The sequence below is a fragment of the Caretta caretta genome, chromosome 8, assembly GCF_965140235.1.
Source record: "Caretta caretta isolate rCarCar2 chromosome 8, rCarCar1.hap1, whole genome shotgun sequence".
Lineage (NCBI taxonomy): Eukaryota > Metazoa > Chordata > Testudines > Cheloniidae > Caretta > Caretta caretta.
In genome coordinates, this window is record NC_134213.1 from 69,730,145 (window position 1) to 69,756,607 (window position 26,463).

Here is a 26,463-nt window from a genome sequence, read left to right on the forward strand (position 1 = left end):
CACTTGTTTACCAGGACCTGGAGTGAGAATTTAAAATTACTTCACACCAGCCAGCAGCCACAGGCTACCAGCAATCTTGATTGGATTGTTTTAGATTATTTAGACGGTAAGACCTCTGGGGCAGGGCCAGGGACCGAGATCCTCTTTTTCTCTGTGTTTGTACAGTGCCTAGCACAATGCGTCCCTGGTTCATGACTGGGGCTCCTAGGCACTACTGCCATATAAATAATAATAAATAATAATGTGAACCATTGACCTAGAAACAACAGGCTCTGTCTATTTACTCCTTTTCTGAGCTACCCAGTATGGCTTGCACACATTTTACAGTATCATGGCTGTTTACACTATCATCCTGTTATGCCTAAAATCAAATCTGGATGTATTCAGAGATCAATTAAGCATTGGTGCCTGAACAACAGTTACTATATATTAATGCTCTGATCTCATAAGAATGAATACAAGGTGTCACGGCAAGCTGTTCTGAGCGAGAGATGATTCTTCATGCCTGTATGGGGATTAAACATCTTTGTTGTGCTCATTATTGTAAGACTCAATAGTGAACATAATCCTGCTCCTTTAAGAGACAAACGACTACAACAGCGCTCCCTACAGTGAAAATCCCAAATAAAGATCTGAAGTGTGGTTCAGTCCAGTCAAATTCTAGAAAAAAGAGAGACCCAAGCAGCTAACTTTCCCCAGCCCTCTTTCTAGAAATCATTCCTCTTTGACCCTTGTGGCCAGACTCTCCAGAGCACATCCCACTTCTAATGTGTTCAGCAGGGTGGAGGGCAAATTAATTAATCCCCCACAGTTGCTCCAACTTTGTAAAATTCCTGTGATGCTTCTTTTAGCTAGATGGGGAGACAATTAGCCCCTTTCCTACCAACCTCTGGAGAAGAGTGCTGTACGCTCAGTCCCATGTGGTCAGAATGTATATTTGTATTAGGGGTCAAAGAAGATTATGTTTCAGAGCTAAGTGTTGGTACAATATATGAAATGCTCATTAAGTCATTTCCACTTATCAGAATTCATGTGTTAAAGGAATCTGTGTTGTAAGCACTAATCTCCAGATTATTTATGAAATAGTAAATCTCAATTAGCAAGTGACCGTTAAAAAAAATCTGATCTTAACTAACTTACACTGGGTATGATGAGCTCCTAGATATTTGATGAGAAAATGACCCTGTTAAAATAATATTCTACTGTAAGAATAGCCTGCAAAAAAACAAAATATGATGTAGCCATTCTGATGATCAGACACCTGCATATATAATTTAGCAATGAAATTCATTTCCTTTTTGAAATGTTGCAGTATGAATGATTCTTTGTTGTTGTTTTTGCTACTTTTTCAGCTGAACCAGTTGATGTGCTAAAAGCATTAGAATTTCACAAGTCACCAGAAGGAATATTAAGAACAGCAGGATTTTGCACAAACAGAAAGGATTCAAAAGAATCAGATGTTGCCTACAGAGTTTCAAAACATGCACAACTCAGTGCCCCAACAAAGCAACTGTACCCAGGTGAGTCTATAAGAAAGTCAGTTTCCTGGCATGTTTTCTTATTGTCCCAGACAGGCAGAAAGATAAACAATATACAATGGATGTGGTTTAATTTGACCACTACTATATTATTTAACTCATCTTGGAACTAATCTACAGTAATTCGTACATGCGGGTCATTGTTCCTTCCTTAATTGTTTCAACCTAGTGGAGGGCTGCAATGACCCCCACCACTCTCCACAGCTGTTCCCATCACATTTCTGGGACTGTACCACTAAGCCCAAGTTATGCAGGTTAAGGAGCTAGGGAATGGACAATGCCTCTCTGCTGTACCAGATGTTAGGAGACCCAATTCTGCTCCCCAGCTTCTTTAGGGATGCCTTCCCCTAAGTCACTTCTAAATCCAGTTTTTCAGGGAACTGGATCCCTATGGAATAAGTACCAGCACAGGATACCTGCTAAATTGTGACATCTCTCCTCTGACCAAATTTACCAGATCTCTGAGCTGCTGTGGGAACGGCAAAAACTCACCCCACACCATCCTGCCTAATATGGTGGTGAGGGAGAATTCTTTCCCAGTCCTAAATAAGGCAACTAGCACCATGTCCACAGTAGACCATAAAAAATTAAATCCTACACTAATCCCAGGGCTGGAAGCTGCTAATCAGGCATGAGAGTCGGCTCAGGCAATTGTCGTGTACATCACAAACTGTGACTAGGTGTGCATGGGTCAATGACCTACCTGAGTGTCATCAGCTCAGGGTGATACCTTACACCCTTCTTGGCCACCTGCTCCCAGTTCCTGAGGGGGGAGACCCTTAAATAGGCCACTACCTTCCTCCCCCCGCATCAATCCGACGAAAGCTCCCCCACCATGAGATTGCACGGTCTGTGCTTCCTGATGTGTTTTCTTATTGTCTGTGTTTTTCTGCTAGTTGCAGCATAGCACAGATCCCATTCCCATTAACTAGTGTAGCATCATGAGATGTCCCTGCTTTCCTTTCAGTTACAAATGCAGGAAGCAGCCAATCAAATGGGCAGACAGAGTGTTTTTAAAAAATTACATACCAAATATTTAGGGCCTGATTATTCTCACACCAGTTTTATGTTAGTGTGACTCCACTAACTTCAAATCTACTTTGGATTTACACTGGTGCAAGAGATCAGTGAATCAGGCCATCAAATGCCATAAATAGAGAAATACTGCTTGATACTACATAATACTGTAATAATTATTTTTTCATTGCCTTTATGAAGATCAGACTCAGTACTGCAATCCTCACTCACAAAACACCTATTGGCTTAAATGAGAATTTTGCTTGAGTAAGGACTGCAAGACATACTGTTAACTAGTCACTAAACTTGTCTCAGTGTATAAAACACCTCACCATATGAACTCTCTCAGCTTCTGTATTAGGAAGTCACTGCTTAATCCGGAACATTTACAAAAGACAACTATTGGATCCAGTTATCTTAAGAGGCAATAGTTATACTTAGTAACAGGCATAGGAGAACAAGTTTGTACTGCAACCAGAAAAGCAACCCTGAAAAAATGTGTAAAAACATTTCTTGGGAGATTTCTACCCTCAAATTTTCAGAATCAAGAGGTTTAGCTAGAGATTGAAATAAGCATCTGAACTTTTGAGTGTTTACCTGAATTGAATATTTTATCAATTAATAGACAAAATGATTAACATTTCACAAAGATTCTAGATTAAATTAACTGTATGGTTTAACATATTGGTGAATTCAGGCTACAATTACAGTTGTCATATTACAGCAACAGTGATTACAAAAATAGTGGTATGGTAACATATTTACATGTGTATAGAAAGGAAAGGAAATGGACCAAGCAGCACAATAAAACAAATGTTGCTTCTTTGTTAAAGTGGCAAACCTCTGAGGTGGGATGATAACTGACACGTACTGGCTAGAAGGAAAATATATGACTGGCTGTGTTCCTAGACAAAAAGGCCTTCCACTGCTATGACTTCATACTTTGCATTGATGGGAGCAACATGAGTATTGCTGACAGAGTAATTTTAGTAAAACTAAGTAATTTTACCTGGTTTTCTCATCATTCTATCAGAGGGAATTTTATGAATATTTGGTGATAGATCCATAAGGTGGACGGCATTGCCAAGTTTCTTACTTCTGTGCCAGGAACAGTCTATTTTAAAAGCAACGCTTCTGGAAGTTATGTTGCAGTGGTAGAAATGCAGATTGTGGTTGGTTGTTGCAAAATCATTCCCAGAAGTACCATCTGGTTGACATTATGTAAGGGTATCTTGGTATTTTGGGTACTACACGTGGTTAGTTGTGGGTAACAGGTAATGTGACTCCAGTCCATCTCTGATTTCTCTGACACGAAATAAGCACATTTTTTTGGGGGGGTGGGGGGGGAGGGATGACAAATTTTCATTCCATGATTTTGCTTTCACTCTTTTCACTTGATTGAAAGTGTTGCAGTTTATTAAACACACACACACACACACACATATATATATATATATATATATATATTTAATATATATAAAAACTTTCAATCTTCATGCCATGACATGCAAGCAGATTTTGAGTGGGTTTGCTTGTGAGCACACAAAAAGTTCCTGTGTTAACTTGCACTTATTTTATGAATGACACTGTAGACTAACTATTAGATTTGACAGCTACAGTAGTAACTGCTCGTTTTGTTCTTGAATGCCAGAGTAAATATGTTCATTATGTTGTTTGTTGGCACATAAATTTAAATTGCCTTTGGCAGACTCAATGTAGGTGCTTTTCTTCCTAACCTCTGCAGGATTTCTGGATTAGAACTAGGTGGAGCACTCAGTTTCACCCTGCTGTTCCACCTCTTGAACTCTCCTTTCTGGGGCATGCAAGGGGAAACTGTCAGTTAAAGAGAGAGGGAAAAAACTGGCTTAAAACGCATAATCTATTTGGAAAAACACCATGCTACCCACTTTTTGAACAAAGAACTCAGAAGAAAACATTTATAAGAGTCTAGTAGGCAGTACTTAATAAACTGAGCCATAAAACAGCTTATGGACCCAATACTCTGTTTGTAAAGCATTTGGAATGGATGGCTTGCCATTGACTTTAAAAGGGGTGAGGATTTCCTCATCGGTGTTAATTTTGTCTTGGGATGTGGTGCAATGAATGCTTTCTGTGAACATGAATGTGCCTGGACCACCATCTAAACACTTACCATAGAAAGAGCTACTATGATTTTCACTCCATTTACTATAATTTTCTTTCTGTCTGTGTGAGGAATGCCATGGCAGATCCAGAAAGCACTGATTATGTGTCAATGTGACACCCTTTCTAGTGTGCGGTATTTTCAAGATGGCATTTTTAGAATTATGTCAGTGTTTCATTCTGTCATGACTGGGTGGGGGGATATGCACAGTATTTGAAGGTACTTGTAGGGTGCGTCCTGCTTCTGGGTGGGAGAACCCCTCCATAAGACCCACTGTTCCCAAGCCCCCCAACCCCAATGATCAGTTTCATAGAGTGTAGTCCACCTGCTACCTTTGTCTAGGGATGGAAAGTGAGCTCGCTCATTCTGGGATCTTTGGAAAACATCCAATAGGTCTGGAATTCCCTTACCATGACAAAAAAAGAAAAAATCCTTCTGTGGCTTTTTTAGGGAGCATGTGCAAATACTGTTGTGCATTATGTGTCATGTTAGCCCAGAGAATTTTGTTAAATTTTCAGAAGCAGAGCGCCCAGTGGGTGTGTATATATTTATGTTTTAGTGCTTCATAATAGGGGAAAGACAAAAAAAAAGATTTTAAACAGGACTAAGAAGTGAGCAAATCAATAGCCAACATTTTAGTGAAACCAAAGTACATGTTGCAGTGCTCCCTTTATCCACTATCATAGCTGATCTCTAGGTTTGGGTATCTTTTTAGCTACTGTGGTTCAAAGAGAGACAAACAGCTACATATTGAAGTTCACTGTGTGACCTTGAAGGAGTCATTTAATGTCTCTGTGCCTCAGCTTACGCATTTGTAAAAATCAGGATAATAATATTTACCTGCCTCACAGGAGGGTATTGAGGCTTCATTACATAATGTTTCTAGACTGCTTTGAACTCACAAGTTGAAAGATATTATACAGTTACTATAAATTATTATATTCTTGTACTGTCTTATTACCACGTTATATTTTTTACATTTTCAAAGAATGACAACAGAACAACAGATAATGATTTTCCTAATCATTTTATTGTTGCCCTTGTTAAAACTTATCCAGTCCATTCTTACTGTTTAAATAAAATTGCCCAAGAAATGTAAAAGTAATTAAGAAAGTTTGATAACTATTTCAGCTAAGCATGTAAGCGTGATACTTTGTCGTAAATAAGAAAGGCTTGATTCACATTCTTAATTTGTTTATGTTGATACTGGGTTCCCCTCAGAAGCAATTTGCTTATCATTCACCATTTCAATGCAATACTAAACACATGGGCATATCATAGTATAGTATAGAATACACAAAACTCACTGTACTGAGGTGAACAATGCTACTCATTTTTGTGACCTTCCTCACAAAGCTTCCACAGTTTATTTTTTCCACGGTGTCTTATCTGATTGAAAAACACATGCTCAGACTAGATGAATTAGTGCCACCTGCCTTAAGCATTTTCAACATCGCTTTCAGATTAACAGTTCAGACAAGGCAGGTGTTCAGGTCCTTTCAAGTTATCTGTTTGGTCTCCCTTCATCCCAATCATTTGTTCTTTCTTTTTTTCCTTTTGCTGTCATCTATTCAACCTAATATTAAAAGGTATGCTGTATAGTGTCATTTCATCTGTAAACTCACAACTTTACTTTAAAACACCCAATCCAAAACCCACTGAAATCAACATAAAGTTCCCTATTGACTTCAATGGATCAAGTCCATTAAGAATAAGATCCCAAATCAAGCCTCAAATCTTCATAGATTCCCATTATATTCTGAAAATCTTTTACTAACAAAGTTAAAATATGATGAATATAAAGCACACAAAGCACCATTATTGCAGACAGTAAAATAAATGTTAACACTAAGCATTTCCTGTAACATAATATAGTGGTGCAAATTCTTTTCCAAACAGTGAAAGTAATACCATATGATAAGAAAGCAATCATCAACTCTGTCTATACTACTGTACTGATTCTTTTGTAGTATTATTTCTATTAATATTACTGCTATTTAAAAAAGGCAAACATCTAGACTTCATGCAAGTGATAAGTCTGAGCATCCAAGCAATCAGAAATTTCAGTTTCAAATGTCTCTCATGACATTAACTTGGCCAGATTGCACATTATGTATGTTTTATTGTTTACACTGATAAACTACAATACTTTAAGGTTGATATTTAATAAGAAAAGCAAGACAAGTAAATACTAAATGTATGCAGTGTGATTGAATTTTGAATTTGTGCCAGGGTTTTGTTGGTGGTTTTTTGGGGGAATGTATGAGGAGGGGAAGAAGGCACATTTAGTTTATCAAAGAGGCTGGGGCCCGGAAGAAAAGAGGGACAGAAATCCAGAGCTATTTGGCTTGGAGAGATTAACCTAGCCACCCTTAACTATGTACACCTGAACCCTGCTGTCCTTACCTCTGCCATCCTTATTTGAAAGTCCACAAGCTGAATAAACCACTTGAAACACTTAAGGACTGGGACAGGCTTGAATGGTTTAAAACTATTTTTAACCCTTAAAGAAATTTAATCTTCTTAAGCTTTCTACATCTGTGGGTAGTTTAAGCAGTTTAAACAACTTTAAATCCTTAGAGCAGCTAACTTCTGTTTAAGACCTCTAAAGATTTAGAGCTACTTAAACTATCTGGCAACTGCAGTTTAGATTGTTCGAAAGAATACGGCTTCAGAGTGCTCCAAAATGATAAACCCATTCTGATTTTGAATAAATCTTAAAAAAATCAGATCCACCTTTACAAAATGCAACTTAGAGTTCAGTGTTTAAACTTTTAAAACTTGTGAACTGATTTTCTTAAAACCTGTTTTTTTATTTTATTTTTTTTAGTTAAAAAATCAAGGACTTGTTGAGATCTACAAAGAAAGCCAGTTTTGAAGTTTCTATCTAATGTCAAAATTCTTATCAGAACATATAAGAAAAGGAATATTGTTTATGCTCAGAAATGGCTAAAACATTTTAATCAGATTTTAGGGTTTTGTTTTTTTTTTTAAATTACCTATGGGCTGAAAACAAAAATTGCAGCAAAAAAGGAATTAGAGAAAGTTAAGAGCAAGTGAAAAGTGAAGGTTAGAGTAGAATATGGAATACAACCCTAGCTACAGCATGTGCTACAACTATTATTTCCAGTTATACAGAGCTTTATAGCTTCCCTATGATGGAGGTAAACGTTCTTATATATATTCAGGGAATTATAGACTGCAGTACAGAAAGGTTAAGGACCATATTCTGCCCACAGTTATATCCCCTGAAGTTGACGTGAATGGTGAATATAGCCTAAAGTAATTTGCTCAAAGTTGAAGAAAGCACTGGCAGAGATAATAAAATAACTCAGGAATTCTGACTACCAATAACATCCTCTAACTACAGGAACAATACTCCCTTCTTTTCATTCTTGAAAGCACATTTCCTGAGTGAATTATAGCAATGTATAGGTCATGTGCTTAATCAAAGAGGATCGAATTCATACAATAAAGTGATCTTCTTAGCTGAAAAACACCATTTTCAGGAAAATAAACCTGACCATTTTAATCATTTATATGAATGCTCAATCTGCAGTTTATACTTAATTAATAGAAGAAAAAAATTGCATTACATGCAACAAATGTTCTCTCTGCAATCAAGAAATCCTTAAAGTAACCTGCAAATTAAAATCTAATATAAATTCATAGGGAAGCTATAAAGAAATCAAAAATGCCAATACTTGTTTCTAATATGCAGACTTATAATATAATATGCAAGTCCCTTCCTCTAACTCTTTACAGATCTGAGTCATCACTCTCAGGGGTCTTTAATACAAAACACAGTGTTCATCCCAAAGTCTCAGTAATTTTACACACAGGAGCAGCGTATTTTCTAAACTACTGATGGTAGGTGTATTGCTTTGTACCTGTCTTTTTAAAATCTGATATACACCCAGTTTACTGGCCTGCTCTCCGTGCTTGTTGTGCCTCGGGCTGAGATGAATTAAAGCGTATTCTGCTTTTTAATTCAATAAATAATTTAATTCAGATTCACCTTAAAACAAATCTACTAAGTTTCTTACACAATTTAACATTTTTCGGTATTTTAGCCCTTCCTGTTTGTGTTTTAATTTTATTTCATTTTTTCAGATATCATTAAACCTCTCCAATGAATCTTAAAAGCGTTCCTGTCACATGTGAGATGACTGAGCCTATGTTAAGACTTTTGAAAAATATGAATGTTTATAAACTTTGGATTATAAACATAAGTGGGCTTTACTAGAACTGGAATGTTCCTGGAGCACTTGTTTTAATACTATAACATCAAAACTGGGAAAAAAATCTGAGATCCTTAGAGTCAACTAACTCACAAATGCCTACCTTTGAATTTATTGCCACACTTTTTAATTTAGGGTAGACATGGACCAAAGAGGCAATGTTTGGATCTGGATTTGGAGTAGGTTTAGCCAGCCTAGGGTTCATATTCTATGGCACTGAAATAAAGAAGTTGATCATGCAAGACAAAGTTATGGGTGTGAGGGGCAGGGCTCAGCAGCTCTGGGATCCCTTTTGGTTTATGTCTTATATTCCTAAAGGTCATGCTTCAGGGCTTCAGCCAGTCATCTGTAGGGGGTCAGAAAAGGATTCTCCACTCCTCCAGTGTATGCTGTTTTTGTCTCCTTCCTCTGAAGGATCAGAAATGGCTGTGATGTCTGGAGATGTAACACTGGATGAGGTGGGTTGGTGCTCTCAGGTGGCACTGCACAGTCTCTCTCACTCTCACACACGCACACACAAACACACACGTTTAGCTGGCTAGTTTTTGGTCATGTGCTTAGCGTCTGACTGATCATAATGTGTGAGGTCAGAAAGGAATTTCCCCCCCAGGTCAGACTGACAGTGACCGTGGGGGTTTTGCTCCTTTTTCAGCAGCACAGAGTACAGATCACTTGTTGGGATTATCTGGGTATATCTCATCTAATCATTTCTCTGCCATTGCAGGGGTCTGGGGTGTTCAGTCCCTCGCAGGTTCTGCCTGTGACACAATAGTTTAGTCTCCTGTGGACACTAATACTTCGGTCTAGTTTGGGTTGTTGAATTTAGTGTTCAGGTACTCGGTGGTGTTGGTGGCCTATAATATACAGGAGGTCAGACTAGAGGACCTCCTGTATATTATATTGGACAGAGACTTCTCTTAGAGGAGAGTCTATTGATAGAGATTCTCTAGGTTTTAGTCAGGAGGAAGGGATGAAAGAAGACAAAGTATGGGCCAGATCAGATGAGAAACGTTCATCCTGGCCTTAAACTTTATGACTCTAACATTTTGCAAATAAAGCATAGAAATTTCACAAGAACTGCTGATCTCATGACATTTCTGTCATCTGTGTCTAGATAGATTTATGTGTAGAGCTGGGGAGGAGCCAGTAGTCGTGGTACATGTTGGTACCAATGACATAGGGAAGGGTAGGAGAGACGTCCTGGAGGCCAAATTTAGGCTGCTAGGAAAGAGACTGAAATCCAGGACCTCTATGGTGGCATTCTCAGAAATGTTTCCAGTTCCACGCGCAGGGTCAGGTAGGCAAGCAGAGCTTCAGAGACTCAATGCGTGGATGAGATGATGGTGTAGAGAGGAGGGGTTTAGATTTTTTAGGAACTGGGGAAACTTTTGGGATAGGGGGAGCCTATACAGGAAGGATGGGCTCCACCTAAACCAAAGTGGATCCAGACTGCTGGCACTTAACATTAAAAGGGTTGTAGAGCAGTTTTTAAACTAAGAGATGGGGGAAAGCCGATTGCTGCAGAGGCGCACGTGGATTGGACAGAGACTTCTCTTAGAGAAGAGTCCATTGATAGAGATTCTCTAGGTTTTAGTCAGGAGGAGGGGATGAATGAGGACAAAGTGTGGGCTAGATCAGATGAGAAACATTCACATAAAGAATCTGACACATCAGAAAAGGGCAGACAAATAAACAGTGACAAGTTTTTAAAGTGCTTGTTCACAAATGCTAGAAGTCTAAATAATAAGATGGGTGAACTAGAGTGCTAAAGGAGGATATTGATATAATAGGCATCACAGAAACCTGGTGTAGTGAAGACAATCAACTAGGACACAATCATTCCAGGGTATAAAATATATTGGAAGGACAGAACAGGTTGTGGGGCGGGGAGCGGGAGGGATGAGAGTGGCATTATGTGTAAAAGAAAATGTAGAATCAAATGAAATAAAAATCTTAAATGAATCCACATGTTCCATAGAATCTCTATGGATAGTAATTTCATGCTCTAATAAGAATATAATAGTAGGGATCTATTATCGACCACCTGACCAGGACAGTGATAGTGATGATGAAATGCTAAGGGAGATTAGAGAGGCTAGCAAAATAAAAACCTCAATAATAGTGGGGGATTTCAGTTATCCCCATATTGACTGGGTACATGTCACCTCAGGATGAAATGCAGAGACAAAATTTCTTGATACTTTAAATGACTGCTTCTTGGAGCAGCTGGTACAGGAACCCACAAGGGGAGAGGCAACTCTCGATCTAGTCCTGAGTGGAGCGCAGGATCTGGTCCAAGAGGTAACTATAACAGGACCGCTTGGAAATAGTGACCATAATATAATAACATTTACCATTCCTGTGGTGGGAAGAACACCTCAACAGCATGACACTGTGGCATTTAATTTCAGAAAGGGGAACTATGCAAAAATGAGGAGGTTAGTTAAACAGAAATTAAAAGGTACAGTGGCTAGAGTGAAATCCCTGGAAGCTGCATGGACACTTTTCAAAGACACCATAATAGAGGCTCAACTTAAATGTATACCCCAAATTAAAAAACACAGCAAAAGAACTAAAAAAGAGCTACCGTGGCTTAACCATGTAAAAGAAGCCGTGAGAGATAAAAAGGCATCTTTTAAAAAGTGGAAGTCAAATCCTAGTGAGGTAAATAGAAAGGAGCATAAACACTGCCAAATTAAATGTAAAAATGTAATAAGAAAAGCCAAAAAGGAGTTTGAAGAACAGCTAGCCAAAAACTCAAAAGGTAAAAACAAAATGTTTTTTAAGTACATCAGAAGCAGGAAGCTTGCTAAACAACCAGTGGGGCCCCTGGATGATCGAGATACAAAAGGAGCACTTAAAGATGATAAAGTCATCATGGAGAAACTAAATGAATTTTTTGCTGAGGATGTTAGGGAGATTCCCAAACCTGAGTAGTCTTTTGTAGGTGATAAATCTGAGGAATTGTCACAGATTGTAGTGACACTAGAGGAGGTTTTGGAATTAACTGAAACACTTAACAGTAACAAGTCACCAGGACCAGATGGCATACACCCAAGAGTTCTAAAAGAACTCAAATGTGAAACTGCGGAACTATTAACTATGGTTTGTAACCTGTCCTTTAAATCAGCTACTGTACCCAGTGACTGGAAGATAGCTAATGTAACGCCAATATTTAAGAAGGGCTCTAGAGGTGATCCTGGCAATTACAGACCAGTAAGTCTAACGTCAGTACCGGGGAAATAGCTAATGTAACGCCAATATTTAAGAAGGGCTCTAGAGGTGATCCTGGCAATTACAGACCAGTAAGTCTAACGTCAGTACCGGGGAAATAGTTGAAAAAATAGTAAAGAATAAAATTGTCAGACACATAGAAGAACATAAATTGTTGGGCAAAAGTCAGCATGGTTTCTGTAAAGGGAGATCATGTCTTACTAATCTATTAGAGTTCTTTGAGGGCGTCAATAAACATGTGGACTAGGGGGATCCAGTGGACATAGTGTACTTAGATTTCCAGAAAGCCTTTGACAAGGTCCCTTACCAAAGGCTCTTACGTAAATCAAGTTGTCATGGGATAAGAGGGAAGATCCTTTCATGGACTGAGAACTGGTTAAAAGACTGGGAACAAAGGGTAGGAATAAATGGTAAATTTTCATAATGGAGAGGGGTAACTAGTGGTGTTCCCCAAGGGTCAGTCCTAGTATCAATCCTATTCACCTTATTCATAAATGATCTGGAGAAAGGGGTAAACAGTGAGGTGGCAAAGTTTGCAGATGATACTAAACTGCTCAAGATAGTTAAGACCAAAGCAGACTGTGAAGAACTTCAAAAAGATCTCACAAAACTGAGTGATTGGGCAACAAAATGGCAAATGAAATTTAATGTGGATAAATATAAAGTAATGCACACTGGAAAAAATAACCCCAAATATATCTACAATATGATGGGGACTAATTTAGCTACAACTAATCAGGAGAAAGATCTTGGAGTCATCGTGGATAGTTCTCTCAAGACGTCCATGCAGTGTGCAGCAGCAGTCAAAAAAGCAAATGAGATGTTAGGAATCATTAAAAAAGGGATAGAGAATAAGATGGAGAATATTTTATTGCCCTTATATAAATTCATGATATGCCCACATCTTGAATACTGCGTACAGATGTGGTCCCCTCATCTCAAAAAAGATATACTGGCATTAGGAAAGGTTCAGAAAAGGACAACTAAAATGATTAGGGGTTTGGAATGGGTCCCATATGAGGAGAGATTAAAGAGGCTAGGACTTTTCAGCTTGGAAAAGAGGAGACTAAGGGGAGATATGATAGAGGTATATAAAACCATGAGTGGTGTGGAGAAAGTGAATAAGGAAAAGTTATTTACTTGTTCCCGTAATATAAGAACTAGGGGTCACCAAATGAAATTAATGGGTAGCAGGTTTAAAACAAAGAAAAGGAAGTTCTTCTTCACTCAGTGCACAGTCAACCTGTGGAACTCCTTGCCTGAGGAGGTTGTGAAGGCTAGGACTTTAACAGGGTTTAAAAGAGAACTGGATAAATTCATGGAGGTTAAGTCCATTAATGGCTATTAGCCAGGATGGGTAAGGAATGGTGTCCCTAGCTTCTGTTTGTCAGAGGGTGGAGATGGATGGCAGGAGAGAGATCACTAGATCATTACCTGTTAGGTTCACTCCTTCTGGGGCACCTGGCATTGGCCACTGTTGGTGGACAGGATACTGGGCTGGATGGACCTTTGGTCTGACCCAGTATGGCCATTGTTATGTTCTTAAGACTCCATATCCTGATTGCCTCAATGTGAGTAAGCCTATATGGTCAAACACTGACTCCCTTGCATGAGTGAAAAGCAGTAGAACAATGATCCATGGAGGCTTTCTACAACAATATCAAGGAGTGGTTGGGGGCAGTCTTGGGGATGTGCCAGGGTATGCTGACTAAATTGACAAACTTTGGTGAACAACAGGTTAAAAAGCTCTGTAATGGGTTGCAGCAGCTATGACAGGCCACCATAGCATCTGAAGAATGGCTACATCATTGTTCTCTGAGCCTAGTTCTGGATTAGGGAGAATTCCACCCATCAACCCCCACAGAGATGTCTTGCACAGAGCTCATTTGCTTTCTGTTTGGATGGTGGAAAAAAATGGGGCAGGGTGTTTTTCAGTAAAAAAAGGAACCTCAGAATGATCACAACACCTTAGGGCACTTTTTTCATCACATGCACCCGTCCTTTCCACTCCCTCATTTAAAAGTTGTATCCATCCACGCTTTATCCTTGAGGCTGTAGAAGTTAAAACAATGATTGACTTATGGTGTGTACTTCAAAGAGAAATTGTCAGGCAGCAAATGAAAATAAAAACTTTTTTCTTTGCCCAAACCTCCTATTACATACAAATAGACATGTGTTTTGTTTTTAAATAAGTTATTTCTGAGATAATTTAATAAGTAACATCTGCACCATGGTTAAATAAAAATGTTAGTACTAAATTTATCTCAGGGCAGAGGCCCAGCATATGGCTTTATAGACCACATAAGCCTCAGTTAACCCTTGTGTCAATAACATAAGTGGTATATGGAATCATGTGTGGTCCCCCTGCATATGACCCTTATTTAAGATACATATTGGAAACAATGGAAATACATAATCGAAATGGTGGGAACTATTTGAGTGACCACTGGGAAATGCAAGGTGTCTGATAACATATTTCCAATAATACCAATAGTCTTTTTGTCTGTTGAAATTACAATGTGCAGTTATAAACTAGAGTAATTTCTGCTCCCTTTCTCAAGAAGATGAAGATAGAAAAGGAATTAATACAGAACTGCCACCTCTCTTGTATATATTGTGTTACACCTACATAAATGCACAATGATTTTATAGTTCAAGCTTTTAAGATGTCTTCAGGTAAAACTTTTGGGAAGTAAAGTGAGAATGGGAAGACAAGAAAGTATAAAGACAAAGGTTTGAAGAGAGAAATTTTCTTGTAATCAGAATTTTTATCACATTTATGTTGGAGGAAAAACAGAAAAGTAGAATCTCTTAATTAATAGTAAAGCATAACTATCCACAAAAAGGTTCTATCTTTTCCAGATTTGTGACTACATTTGTCATTTTCTTCTCAGGTGGAAACTTTCCTGAAGACTTTTCAGTATTAATTACAGTAAAACCTAAAAAGGGGATCCAGTCCTTCCTTTTCTCTGTCTACAATGAACAGGGTATTCAGCAACTAGGTGTGGAAGTTGGTAGATCCCCAGTCTTCCTGTTTGAAGATCAGTATGGAAAACCTGCCCCAGAAGATTATCCTCTTTTTAGGACAATCAACATTGCTGATGGAAAGTAAGTGTAAAATAAATCAATTTTAATATAAAAATTTACAACACTGGAACTACTGTGTGGACTAATGTTCCTTCACATAGCATATTTGTAAAGTTAAATGAATCAGTTACAGAATTGTCCGCTGGCTGCACTACGGTACCACAGAATCTAAGGTCCCTTTGCAGGAGAACTTAGTTCCAGCTTCCCGCAGAATACAAGAATACAAACAAGTACAGCTATGTGCTCCCATTTGTCCTTTCCCATGATTCAAAAGCAAGGGAGCACTCATAGAAATGAAAACTTAAGTGAACAATATGAAGCTATGAAGACATCTTGTTCTTGGCCCATGAAGTCACCCTCAGCTCAATAGGCAACCGGGGACAGTGCCAGTGGAAAGTTACCTTCACTTGCCTCCCGCCTACACAAACATGCACCCGGCACCCAGTCTTACCCTGCTCTGCCAGGAGGAGGTTCCCTGAGTCAGAGTGAAGGCATGTTAGTAGGGCAATGTGGCATAGTTTACATTGCTGCTGAGCTGCTGTACCAGTTATTTGGATAAATAAGACAATTCAGGCTCTGAGAATGTCAGTTTAGCACCTTTCATGACCATTATTGTTATTTTTAAAGGCCCCCTGACACTAACTCTAATTATATTAAAGGAGCATTCATCCTTTTGAAAGCATTTTTATTTATTATGCTACGGTGCAGGAACGGCAGCTGCATTTTTCGGAGATATACAGATTGAAGTTTTTGTTAAACACAGGAAAGGAAAGAATGTTGCAGGCTGGAGGACAAATAAATTCACATATAATGACAAGACTAAGGGTTATAAGTTACTGAAGAATAACATGAAAGACCAAAGGAAAAGTTAAATTGTGTACTAGCTTCCGTGTTACTGCACAATACCACTTCATAAGGCTCAAAAAACTGTTATGTGTTCCCCTCAGCAGCAGGAAAACTGAAGCAGCAGGCCATTTTCATTTTGTTTCTCTATATAACAAACAAGGGGTAAAATCCTGTCCCCACTAGTGTTTTTCTGTTGACTTCAGTAGAACCAGAATTTCTCCTAACGTGTTGAGGTTCTGATAAAAACAAAGAAATCAAATGAGCTTCACTCAGAGTTGGTTTAAAGGGCTAGCTTGCATGCTCCCAACAGAGAGTGGATACTACTTTTGAATTCACCAAAAGGTAGATGCAGAGTGATTTGAGGCAATCCTTCCCTTGTGGGGACTAAGTGAGTGGCCTCTTCCCTGCTTTTGGCCCCTGCAGGTCTTGGGGTGGTTGGCCGATATTATGCTTCAGACTCAACTATCCCACATAGAACGTAGTGCAACAATGAGCTATGTTTTGTCTTAAAATTTAAATGTCATTAAAAAAGTTTACACAGTCAAGTGAGCCTGAGGACAGCCAGACCATTTACTTTTAAAATTATAATGTTTAAGTGAGTTCCAGAGTAAACACAGAATTCCAGTTCTGGCTCTGTGGAACTGGTAACCAGTAAGATTCCATTGCTTCAGGGTGTTCCCTTTGATATATAAAAGCCCTTTAAAAATGATCCATGCCATTTCTCTGATTTGGACACCCTTCGTGGCTGTAAATGCCAGCCAAGATTATATAATTCTGGTACTCATCTTGCATCTCATTAACAGCACATATTTTCTCTGACACTTCTTGCCTTTGCAAATCAGAGATGCTGTGCTTTACTCACTCCATGTCATAAGTAAAGATTCTCTGATACTCAGGTATTTAGCTTGTCATTGCAAACAGTCTCACTAAACTAATGCATGTCTTTTGTCATGATAACAAAGTGCTGTGCAGTATATGCTAAAGCTGGTCAAATACTGCAAAAGTATTTTCACAAGTATTAATGCTCAAAGTTTTTGTGCCTCCATCTTGAAAGTTCTTTCTACATTTGGGAGTCATCCAAACAGGGAGGCCGGCCATGTGGCTTAGGTGACCAATCATAGAGTACAAAGAGCGAATTGTGACTAGCAAAGCATTAACAATAGCGAGTCATTCATAAGCAACTCATTGGCTCGTGCAAATATATTTCAATCTTTCCTCAAATAATTTTGAATAACAAACAAATTCACAAAAAATAAAGTCTGTTCTCAGATCATTCATGAACAGAAAGGGAGTTAATTAATCTAATGAAGTATTGTAAACAGTTTATTTAGCACTAATCTGAACACACTGAAGTTCTTAGACAGGCAAGAATTCAGAGAAAGGCAACCTGGACTTGATCCAAACCCATTAAAGTCAATGGGAGTCTTTCCAGTGACATCAGTGGGCTTTGTGTCAGACTCCTTGTGCCTAAAGCAGCACTTCAGGAGACAGTATTGTATGGGCTTGATAGAGTACACAAATCTGTAAGTATCACATAGTTTGAGAGAGGGAGATAATTTCTTCGGTCTCCTTGCAGCAATTTTACATATATAGAACTTTTTTTTTTTTTTGGGGGGGGGGGGGAAGATTCCCAAATTACTTAATTATATAATTTCAGGATGTTGAATTATGCTGTCTTGCATGGATTATGGATTGACTTTAACAAATAAAATACTAAATTCAATTTTATTAATTTCAAAATCTGATTGGCTTTTGCTTTTCTAGTAAGCACATCAGATATTCAGTCATTTGAACTACCCAACCTATTTATTATAGATGTCTGTTTTATGCATTACTTTTGCAGTAAGGTTCTGATCCATCAACACACATAGTCATGTAAATCCATGGGAATCTTTTCCTTAACTTCAGTGAGAGCTGGATCAGGCCATAAGTGCTTGAAGTTAAGCACATACTTAGGTGTTTGCTGGACTGGGACTTAAATGCTGCTCCATTCAGTTCTGTGCAAGCATTTTTTACTTAGTTTTTAGTCCTGTTCTATTTTTATTTTATATGCTAGCTATTTACAGCCCTTTCTAAAATAAACCATCAAAGGAAGTGTTAGTTCTTAAAATGAGAAGATAAAATATGAAAAGAAAATTAGTCCCGATGTGTAGAACTGTAGTAGGTGCAATTTTTGATTGGCTTACAACTTGTAATAATTTTTTCTTGCTTTGGAACTCTGAATTTATGTCTATTTTTAAAAACAGTTTACGGAAGAGCTGTGTTCTTTTGCTAGGTGGCATCGAGTAGCTATCAGCGTGGAGAAGAAAAGTGTTACCATGATTGTTGACTGTAAAAAGAAAACCACAAAACCACTCGACAGGAGTGACCGAGCAATTGTTGATACCAAAGGCATCACCGTCTTTGGAACCAGAATTCTGGATGAAGAAGTTTTTGAGGTAAAAGTCTAGCATTAAATAATTGCTTTTAAATGATTTGGTGGTGAGCAGAGTTCCTGATGAAAGTTAAAATAGAAGCTTTTAGGGACTTCATAGGCAAATTTGGTACAATGAAGGGTATTGAATCACTCCGACTCTCTCATCCTCTCTCCAAATTGATGTTCTGGGCTAAGCATATGCAGCAAGGTGAATTCCAGCCATTTCTTGGTGGGAATGTGCAGGTGGTGTGGTGTAAGGAGGTCAAGTCTCGAAGGTACCCTGTATATCTCGGTTGATTACATTGTTCATTCTATTCACTCTTTTTTCCCAGTAATTGGAATATGCTTTAGCAAAAAGAGTGTATACCTGTTTCTATTGTTGACAGGTCAGGAAGTGGAAAAGGTGAAATGCATATGTTTAATGAAATGTGTGACTCCTAATAATGAGGTATTTCTAGGCAGTATCCCTATACAAAAGAGTTTAACAGGTTGATGTCATAAACCTCTTTGGTTTCTTTTATAATTCTGTTCTCTGCCAATCAAAACTGATTAAAGCTGGACAATGAGAATAGAGTAGAGGAGCAGATAAATAGTTAACTCCTTTCACATACAGAGTTGATCACCATAGGACAGATAAAGCCAGGATTAGGCCCGTGGGCTTTTAGGCAACATGTATGCCTGAGACTCTACAGCTGGGAGAGGCAATGTGGCATGCAGGTATTGTGCTATGACTCTGCTTCCCTCAAAAGCCAGAGAGTTCACACTCCACTGTCTTCTGAAGAGGAGTATTCTGGGACAGGGCTAATGGGTCTGATGGTTGAGCCAGGTCTTCAAGCATCTGCAAATGGATCTACCTGTAGTCACCATGCTATCTCCTCTCCTCAGATTATTTATATGCCTGGCAAGAATAATCTGCATAGGTGACTACATCAGGCTTGTGAAAGCTCTTTTGGGTCCTCTGTGGGCACTCCTTTGCAGCATTAATTTACTCATTTTTTGGGTCAAAATCTGGAGGCCCACAATTTGTCTCCATGTTATTAAGTTGCCATGATCATGTTTAGTAGTATGTACGCAAATAAAAGGAATTCAGCATGAGAAAATGGGACACATTGTAAAAGAAAGCAGACAACTTCATTGTAGCTTATTTTGTTGATGTTTTACAAGTAAGTTTAGATCTTAGTTTAAATAATACACTAGTCATAAGCTCATTCTTACATATTTTGTGAAAAAAATGCCTTTTAATTCCCAGTACCATTGACATTCTGCTTGTGTGTGGTCTGCAAAACCTCCCAGTATTTTTCTCTTTGTCTTACCTGTTATTGACTAGGGAAAGTCTTTTGATGTTTCAAAAGAGTGTCGCCAAGTATCATGTTTAGCTGTTTTTAAAATAAATACAGGGGCTGCTAACACAGAAATGTGTGGAAATGTCTGGTTAAATCATCTATGCTTGCTTACTGAAGCAAGCCAGGGGCCTAACATTTCTGGAGCTGTTTGATTATAATGCTACCACCTCTTATCTATGTATTTTTAAACATTTTTATATTTTAAACTTCCAGAAGTTTTTTGTGTCAAAGGAACGTTAAGACATTCCCATGCAAACACTCAAAAAATCATAGCCTCTCTTTGGGGGTGAGATGACCGTCATTGAAAATTTCCCTTGGCACTTTCAATCACCAGGGCAGTTGGTTTATCAGTCATGTCACCACTTAGCTATTTTATCTCAAAAATAAATAATCCCTGTTGTGTCAGTTTCTCCCGATATGCAAACACCTCCATTCCATTCCCTCTCCTTTGTTGCTCTATGTTGAACTCCCTACATCCCTTAATCCCTTGAAGTAAGACATTTTCAGAGAAAGAAAAGAAACAGAATACAATCTTTGTGTGAATCTCTCAAACTGTCACCTTTTGGTTAGCAACTCTAACACGGGGCTGTACAGTGATAAAGGTATTGCACCGCACAATAAAGTTAATGTTGTAAATGTTAATTTACATGGAATTAAGGACTAGATACGGAGACCAGAAATAAATATATACATTATGTCTGCACTTATATTCATGCAACTCCCCTGAATTCAATGCAGATATGTGGGTGTAACAAATCAGAATTTGAGCCAACCACTTAAACACATTTTTCTCTGCATTTTTTATTCCGTGGAGTGTGCATGGTCAAAAATGTGATAAACATGGGGCTAGCGATGTTTATCTAGACTTTTCAACTACATTTCTTACCCTGAATTTGCAAAGCAGTCTTTCAGTTCCACTTCCTAATCAACTAAGAAGGAAGTTGGTTATGACTCATTAAAGAAATAGTGTAGCTGTCTGTAAATCCTTTTTTTGGAATGTAAATATTCAGCACTGAGAACAGCAACATTTTTACGGCTTCTCGCATAGTTGCAGAAACGCACTTTATTTTAGTGATTCAGTTTCCCAAGGGTGCATGACATGACATTGTACCCATTTCCCCTGGCTTCAACCAAGAGAATTGGTTACAGTACTGTCTTGTGAAATAGTGCCTCACAGTATTTGGCTTAGGATAAAGGTTCTCACTTTGTTTCCACCCTTAAAACTGCTTTTTTCGGGGGTGTCTTTTTGCTTCCTCTTTTGTCATCCATCCTCCTTCCCCTAGTTCTATAAACAACAGCTTGCTCTAAGGCAACTGCAAAAGCTATTGTCAGGATTTGGTCTACAGAGTGTTGTACAACTTGAAGACTCTTATCCCCTGATGGCATTCAAGGGTTCTTAGAGTAAGAATCTTGTCACTCCTGAGCATTGAAGGGCAAGCCATTTTGGAAAACAAATAAAGATCCACATATTTCCAGAGATAAATTTGAATGGAACCTTCTTCAAGGTGCTAAAATGCCCTGATACATTTCATTTCATTTTCTGAGCTTTGCACTTCAGATTCTGGCTGAGACTGAAACTGGACATGCCAGAAAATATATAAAAAAATACTGTTCTTCCAATAATTCCGTTAGGGCTAGAAAAAGACTCTTGAGACTATCCCATTAAAACTTGCTACAGGAAAGAACTCTGCTGCCATCAGCTCTACTTTGGGCGGGCTGTATAGTGGATTTTTATTCTAGAAAAAACAGTCAGAGATGGGGGACTCACTGTGCTAAGTGCTGCAGCACACTCTCACACCCCCACACCAAACAGATGCTCCCTGACCCATACACTGACACAGAAAAAAAAACAAAAAACCAGGCTTATTTAGCTGTAGAATGTGAAGAGTTAGATGGTATTTAGCGTAGGCGTTTATGATTCTGTAGTACAAAGGAAGTAGCTTCTCCTTTTTAAGCTGCTTTGTAATATGACAACAAGAATGACTTTATTAGTCTGTATATGTACACAAGATAATAGGTTTTCCTTTGCACATGAGAGGAAATACTTCACAGCATACAGTCATCCTTTGGAGTTCATAGAAGTCAACAGTGTAGCTTCTTTTAAGGTTGTGTGTGTGTGGGATTTTATGATCAATAATGACATTTTTATTTATGCAAGCTAAAGACCTGATCCTATAAGCAGATGAGCAACTCAATTCCCACTAAAGTTGCTGGAAGTTAATGGCACGGACACAGGGTTTGCTGCTCACTGCTAGCATGCCTCCTTGTGGTTCTTCTGGAGATTAGCTCACCCCTGCTCTGACACGCCCTCCTAGTCTTGCATGCGCTTGCTCTCTCCCTGGAGAGAAGGTTACTCCTTTCTCATCATTTAAAGCACTCCCTCTTTGTGGCAAGGCCCACCTGCCAGGTCACTATAGTACTCCCCTTCCAGGATATCAAAGTCCCATTGGGCAGCTGTCTCAGGCAGTTTTCTGCTCCACTGCCCAGTCTTTGCACTTCCCAAGTGGCTGGTAGGGGAACCCAGCCCACCCACTACTCTGGGTTCCAGTCCAGGGACCGTAAAACCAGCAGACAAGATCTGCACTTTTCCAAACCTTGCTGCTGTTTCCCAGCAGCTTCCTACTTTGTCTCTATCAGACTACTTCTCCAACCAGGGCACTTATTTCCCCCCGAGTTTCCTCCTTTCCTGCTCTAAACCCATAGCATGACTACAGGGCTCCACACCGCAACCCCTTTCTTACAATCTACTTCCTAGTTTATTAACAGCTTGGTCTGCCCCTTGCCCAGCTGGGCTTCATCATCAATTAATAGTTTATCAGCCCTGACTCGTCTCCAGGTGCAGCCTGTCACAGGGTTAATTGACCTTTTCTCTCTGCTCAGACCTTGTGTGGGTTAGGTACCCCATCACAGGCACTCAGCACCTTGCCGTAATAGGCCTTCAGATAAAGATAATCAAATTTTAGCCTTCAGTGACCTGAATACTGCAGATGTCAGGAAGGGTTGTCCCCCTTTACCAAACAACATTGCTCAATTGGCCAATTGCACTATTAGAGTAATTCACTTCCTGTTAGGCATCAAGCAGCAGGATTTATGATTTGATGGACCAATGATTTGACTCATTAGAGCACATCCTGTACACTGATGTCCTCTGAAAGGGCATTTCTAAACCCCTATGGATTAGGCTTGTATACACACTTTCAAACCATTGCCAGAACTAGATATTGTAACGTGACATAATGGTGGCACTTCAGTTTGGCTTTGATGTGTCTCTGGGGATTCCTCTTTCAGTCAGGTTGCTATGTGGTGAATTAATTTAGAACTCCAAGAAATGACTGTAGCTATTTTGTGAAACATTTTAGAAAACACACTTATCTCACTATAGATAAATACTCAGGATAATAAAGTGGTTGATTTTTTTTTCTAGCTGGGTTATTTTACAACGTATGGCTCAAAGAAATGTAAAGCAGTCATTCAATGCCATTTGGGAATCAGCTCTCTTGTTGTTTGATTCCTCAGCCCTTTCCCATAGATCTTACCCCCCTTTCTGCTCCCAGTGCTCTCCTCTGTCTTCTGTGTTGTTCTGCTCTTCCCTTCTGATCTTGGCTCCCTGTCTGTTTCCATCACAACATGCTGTTTGTTATGGTATATTTGGAAATTTTAAACTCACAATCTATTTGAAATGTATAGTTCGCAGTTTCCTTTTGCTAGAGATGACAGGTTTTTGATTCTGTTCTGGGTAGACACATACACCTGAAAGTATCTCTTTCCAAAGTGAAGGCACAATACTGCAACTGCACACAGTGACTATATTACTCATATAATCAAGAAAAATAAACCTGAAGGCATGTGAGCTGGGATTACTTATTTAACCATGGGGAATTCTTGCACAAGGTTGAGTTGACTGTCACATTTGGGGTTGGAGAAAAATTACGGTTTTATTTATGTGACTAATCCTTATGTATGTATGTATTTTACTTTTTTATTCCATGCCATTCTGGTCATCTGCTCTCCAGAGTAAAGATTGCTTTTGTGAGTCAGGGTTCCAAGATTGGGCACTATCCTTTTGTATTTTAATTGTATTCCTAGCATACATGACCACTTGATGAAAATTTTATGGCTTATGTTAAGCAGGATGTGACTCCAGATGATCATAATAGTTTCATCTGGCCTTAAAAATCTATGAATATACTAAACACAGTATTCTTGAATGACTTAACAGAGCAGAGCAAATATTGTATAGATGGAGTTTTTTATGAATTAATTGAAAACTGTGTCTTTGTTTATACTTTAAAAGGGAGAAGTAAACAGCAATTGCAGGGCTGTACTGAGAAAATAATACTGGTTTTAAAAAATGTTCAATACATCGTATGAAATTTGAAACATATTGTCTTAAGCATTTACCTCCACTTTTGTTTCATTATGAGGATCTTTGCAATTTAGGAGTTCTTCTGCTGCTTGTTCTACACTTGAAGTCTTAAGCCAATATTTTATGACCTCACAGTTGATTACTATTGAGATTACTGTGATGTCATAAACATAGGATACTGACTTGAAGTGGGGATTAAAGCAGCAGGCGTAGACAGATGCTTAAGAAACAAAGACCTTGTTGTCATGAAAGTATCTTATTAAATAAAAGAAGCAAAGAAGAATACTTTCTAAATAGAATATTTTTCTAAGGTGCCTACTGTGACCCTCTTACTCAACTGGATAGACCCATAGACTTCAATGGGATTATTTTGTAAGTGCTCATTCATAAAAGGATTGCACAGTGTAGCACAAAGCTTCTGATGTGCCATTTAAAACTAATCTTTTGTGGGTTTTCAAATATACAACATGATAAGCATTGCTTCGTAAACCAAAACTCCAGAAATAGTTACTACAAAAAAGGCAATTCCTACATGAAGCATGAGAGTATTGCAGGGGAAGAAGAAATTAAACAATTTACCCATTTATGGCATTGATATAAAAATACTGAAATATGTCTGAAGTATGTCTGTAGTTTAAATATTTCATAAATAGCAGGGATCTTTTAATATTTTGCCAGCTTTAAGGATTTGTCACTCTTCATTTAATATACTTGGTTTGAATGAGAGGTATTTTATAATAAGTAATTAACTGACACAGACTTTATGCAGAGATTTCCCTACAGAGATTTTTTCCTTCCAAAAATGTGTAGATTTCACATTGATAGAACACGCATCGAATCCTTATGTTATAGGAGAGAACAATGGGCCTAATACTGCAGCATATAAAATTCTGATTTAAAGCCAATGGGAATTTTGCTTGCACAGGTTCTGCAGGAGTGGGCCCGATGGATGTAATCCTTGATAATAAAGGGTAGTAAATTCGATACTGGATTTTAACCTGATTTCAATTAAAACAAAAGTGGGCCTAATCCTGAAGGCATCTGAAGAAAAACTAAGTTTTTGTGAATTTATCCCAATGGTAGGACATTGATAACATGGAGCTAGATTGTGATTTACACTGAGTCCATGCAGGGGAATCAGAATCCCTCATATATCCCTGTGCAGGGTACCCAAATGTTGGGTCCAGCTGCATAGGAGCAAATGAGGCTACTCGCCTGCTTATCTACTCAATGGAGCAGGTAGGTATGGAATGCAGAAGGCCTTGGCTCTATCCCCCACTGGCTGGCCAGAATAGCTGAGCCAGTGCAGTGGAGATGGGTTATTAATATAATGCTGGTACAGACCAGCACTAAATTACTACTACCAGAAGAAAGCAGAGTGTGTTTCTGGGTCTCACAGTGTCCTTGACTCCTGGGTTACTGCAGTTTATGTACTATCACTTGCTCAGGACTGTGCCAGAAGTCAGTGTAGCACTTAGAAGCTTAAGTTTATTTTAACTAGGAGAATGTGAAGATACTAATTCTGACTGCACCCCCATTCTGATTCCTACAGATGAGTTTCCTAGAACAACATTTAGTCTGTGTATGTTTTCTCAGTTACACTTTCTACGAAGTCACCCTTATCAAATAGCATTCTGTCAAAAGGATCAGCTTTCAAATGTTTGCTTCAATCAGCTGAATAACTCATGTTTGAAAACAAATGGGACATAAAACAAAATATGTGTAATAGATTCTGGGCATAAATGTATAGAAACAACCTTCATGCTACAGATACCCGGAAATGCTGCCGGCTTTCAGTTTAGGAAAGAAAAGGTAAAGAAAAGAAAATTCTTCCATTTCAAAGGCATCTAATAAAAAGAAGCATTCTTTTCAAAAGCTTAAAACTTGGCTTTTTGTTGTTGTTCTTCCTTTTTTTTACTGGAGGGATAGTAGGGTTTTTTTGTTTGTTTTGTTACATTTCCAAATTCAAACAACCGTGGACAAAGAAAAAATGTTTTGCTTTGACTATACCTTCCCCTGCTCTGTTTAGAAAAAAAGAAAGTCAGACTTCTGGTAATTGCTTAGAGTTCAAGTTTATTTTTGAGGAATCTGGAATTAATCTGCATTTACTCTGGAAGCCAAGAACTGTGCATACAGTTTATCATTCAGTGTATTGTTAACAGTTTGACATCAATAGTGTTGCATGTTACATCAGCTCAGTAAGTTTTACAGATCTGATTTATTATCCTCTCA

General features: G+C 38.5%; 1 protein-coding gene across 3 annotated transcripts in view; it reads left to right on the forward strand.

The window, feature by feature from the left end:
* Positions 1-26,463, forward strand: part of COL11A1 (collagen type XI alpha 1 chain) — a 234,301-nt gene that overhangs the window by 18,592 nt on the left and 189,246 nt on the right. For all 3 annotated transcript variants that reach the window (XM_075131591.1, XM_048861614.2, XM_075131590.1), the window contains exons 2-4: positions 1,353-1,520; positions 15,068-15,281; positions 18,382-18,544. In XM_075131591.1, coding sequence (XP_074987692.1) covers positions 1,353-1,520; positions 15,068-15,281; positions 18,382-18,544 — 545 coding nt within the window. The remainder of the gene's footprint in view (positions 1-1,352; positions 1,521-15,067; positions 15,282-18,381; positions 18,545-26,463) is intronic.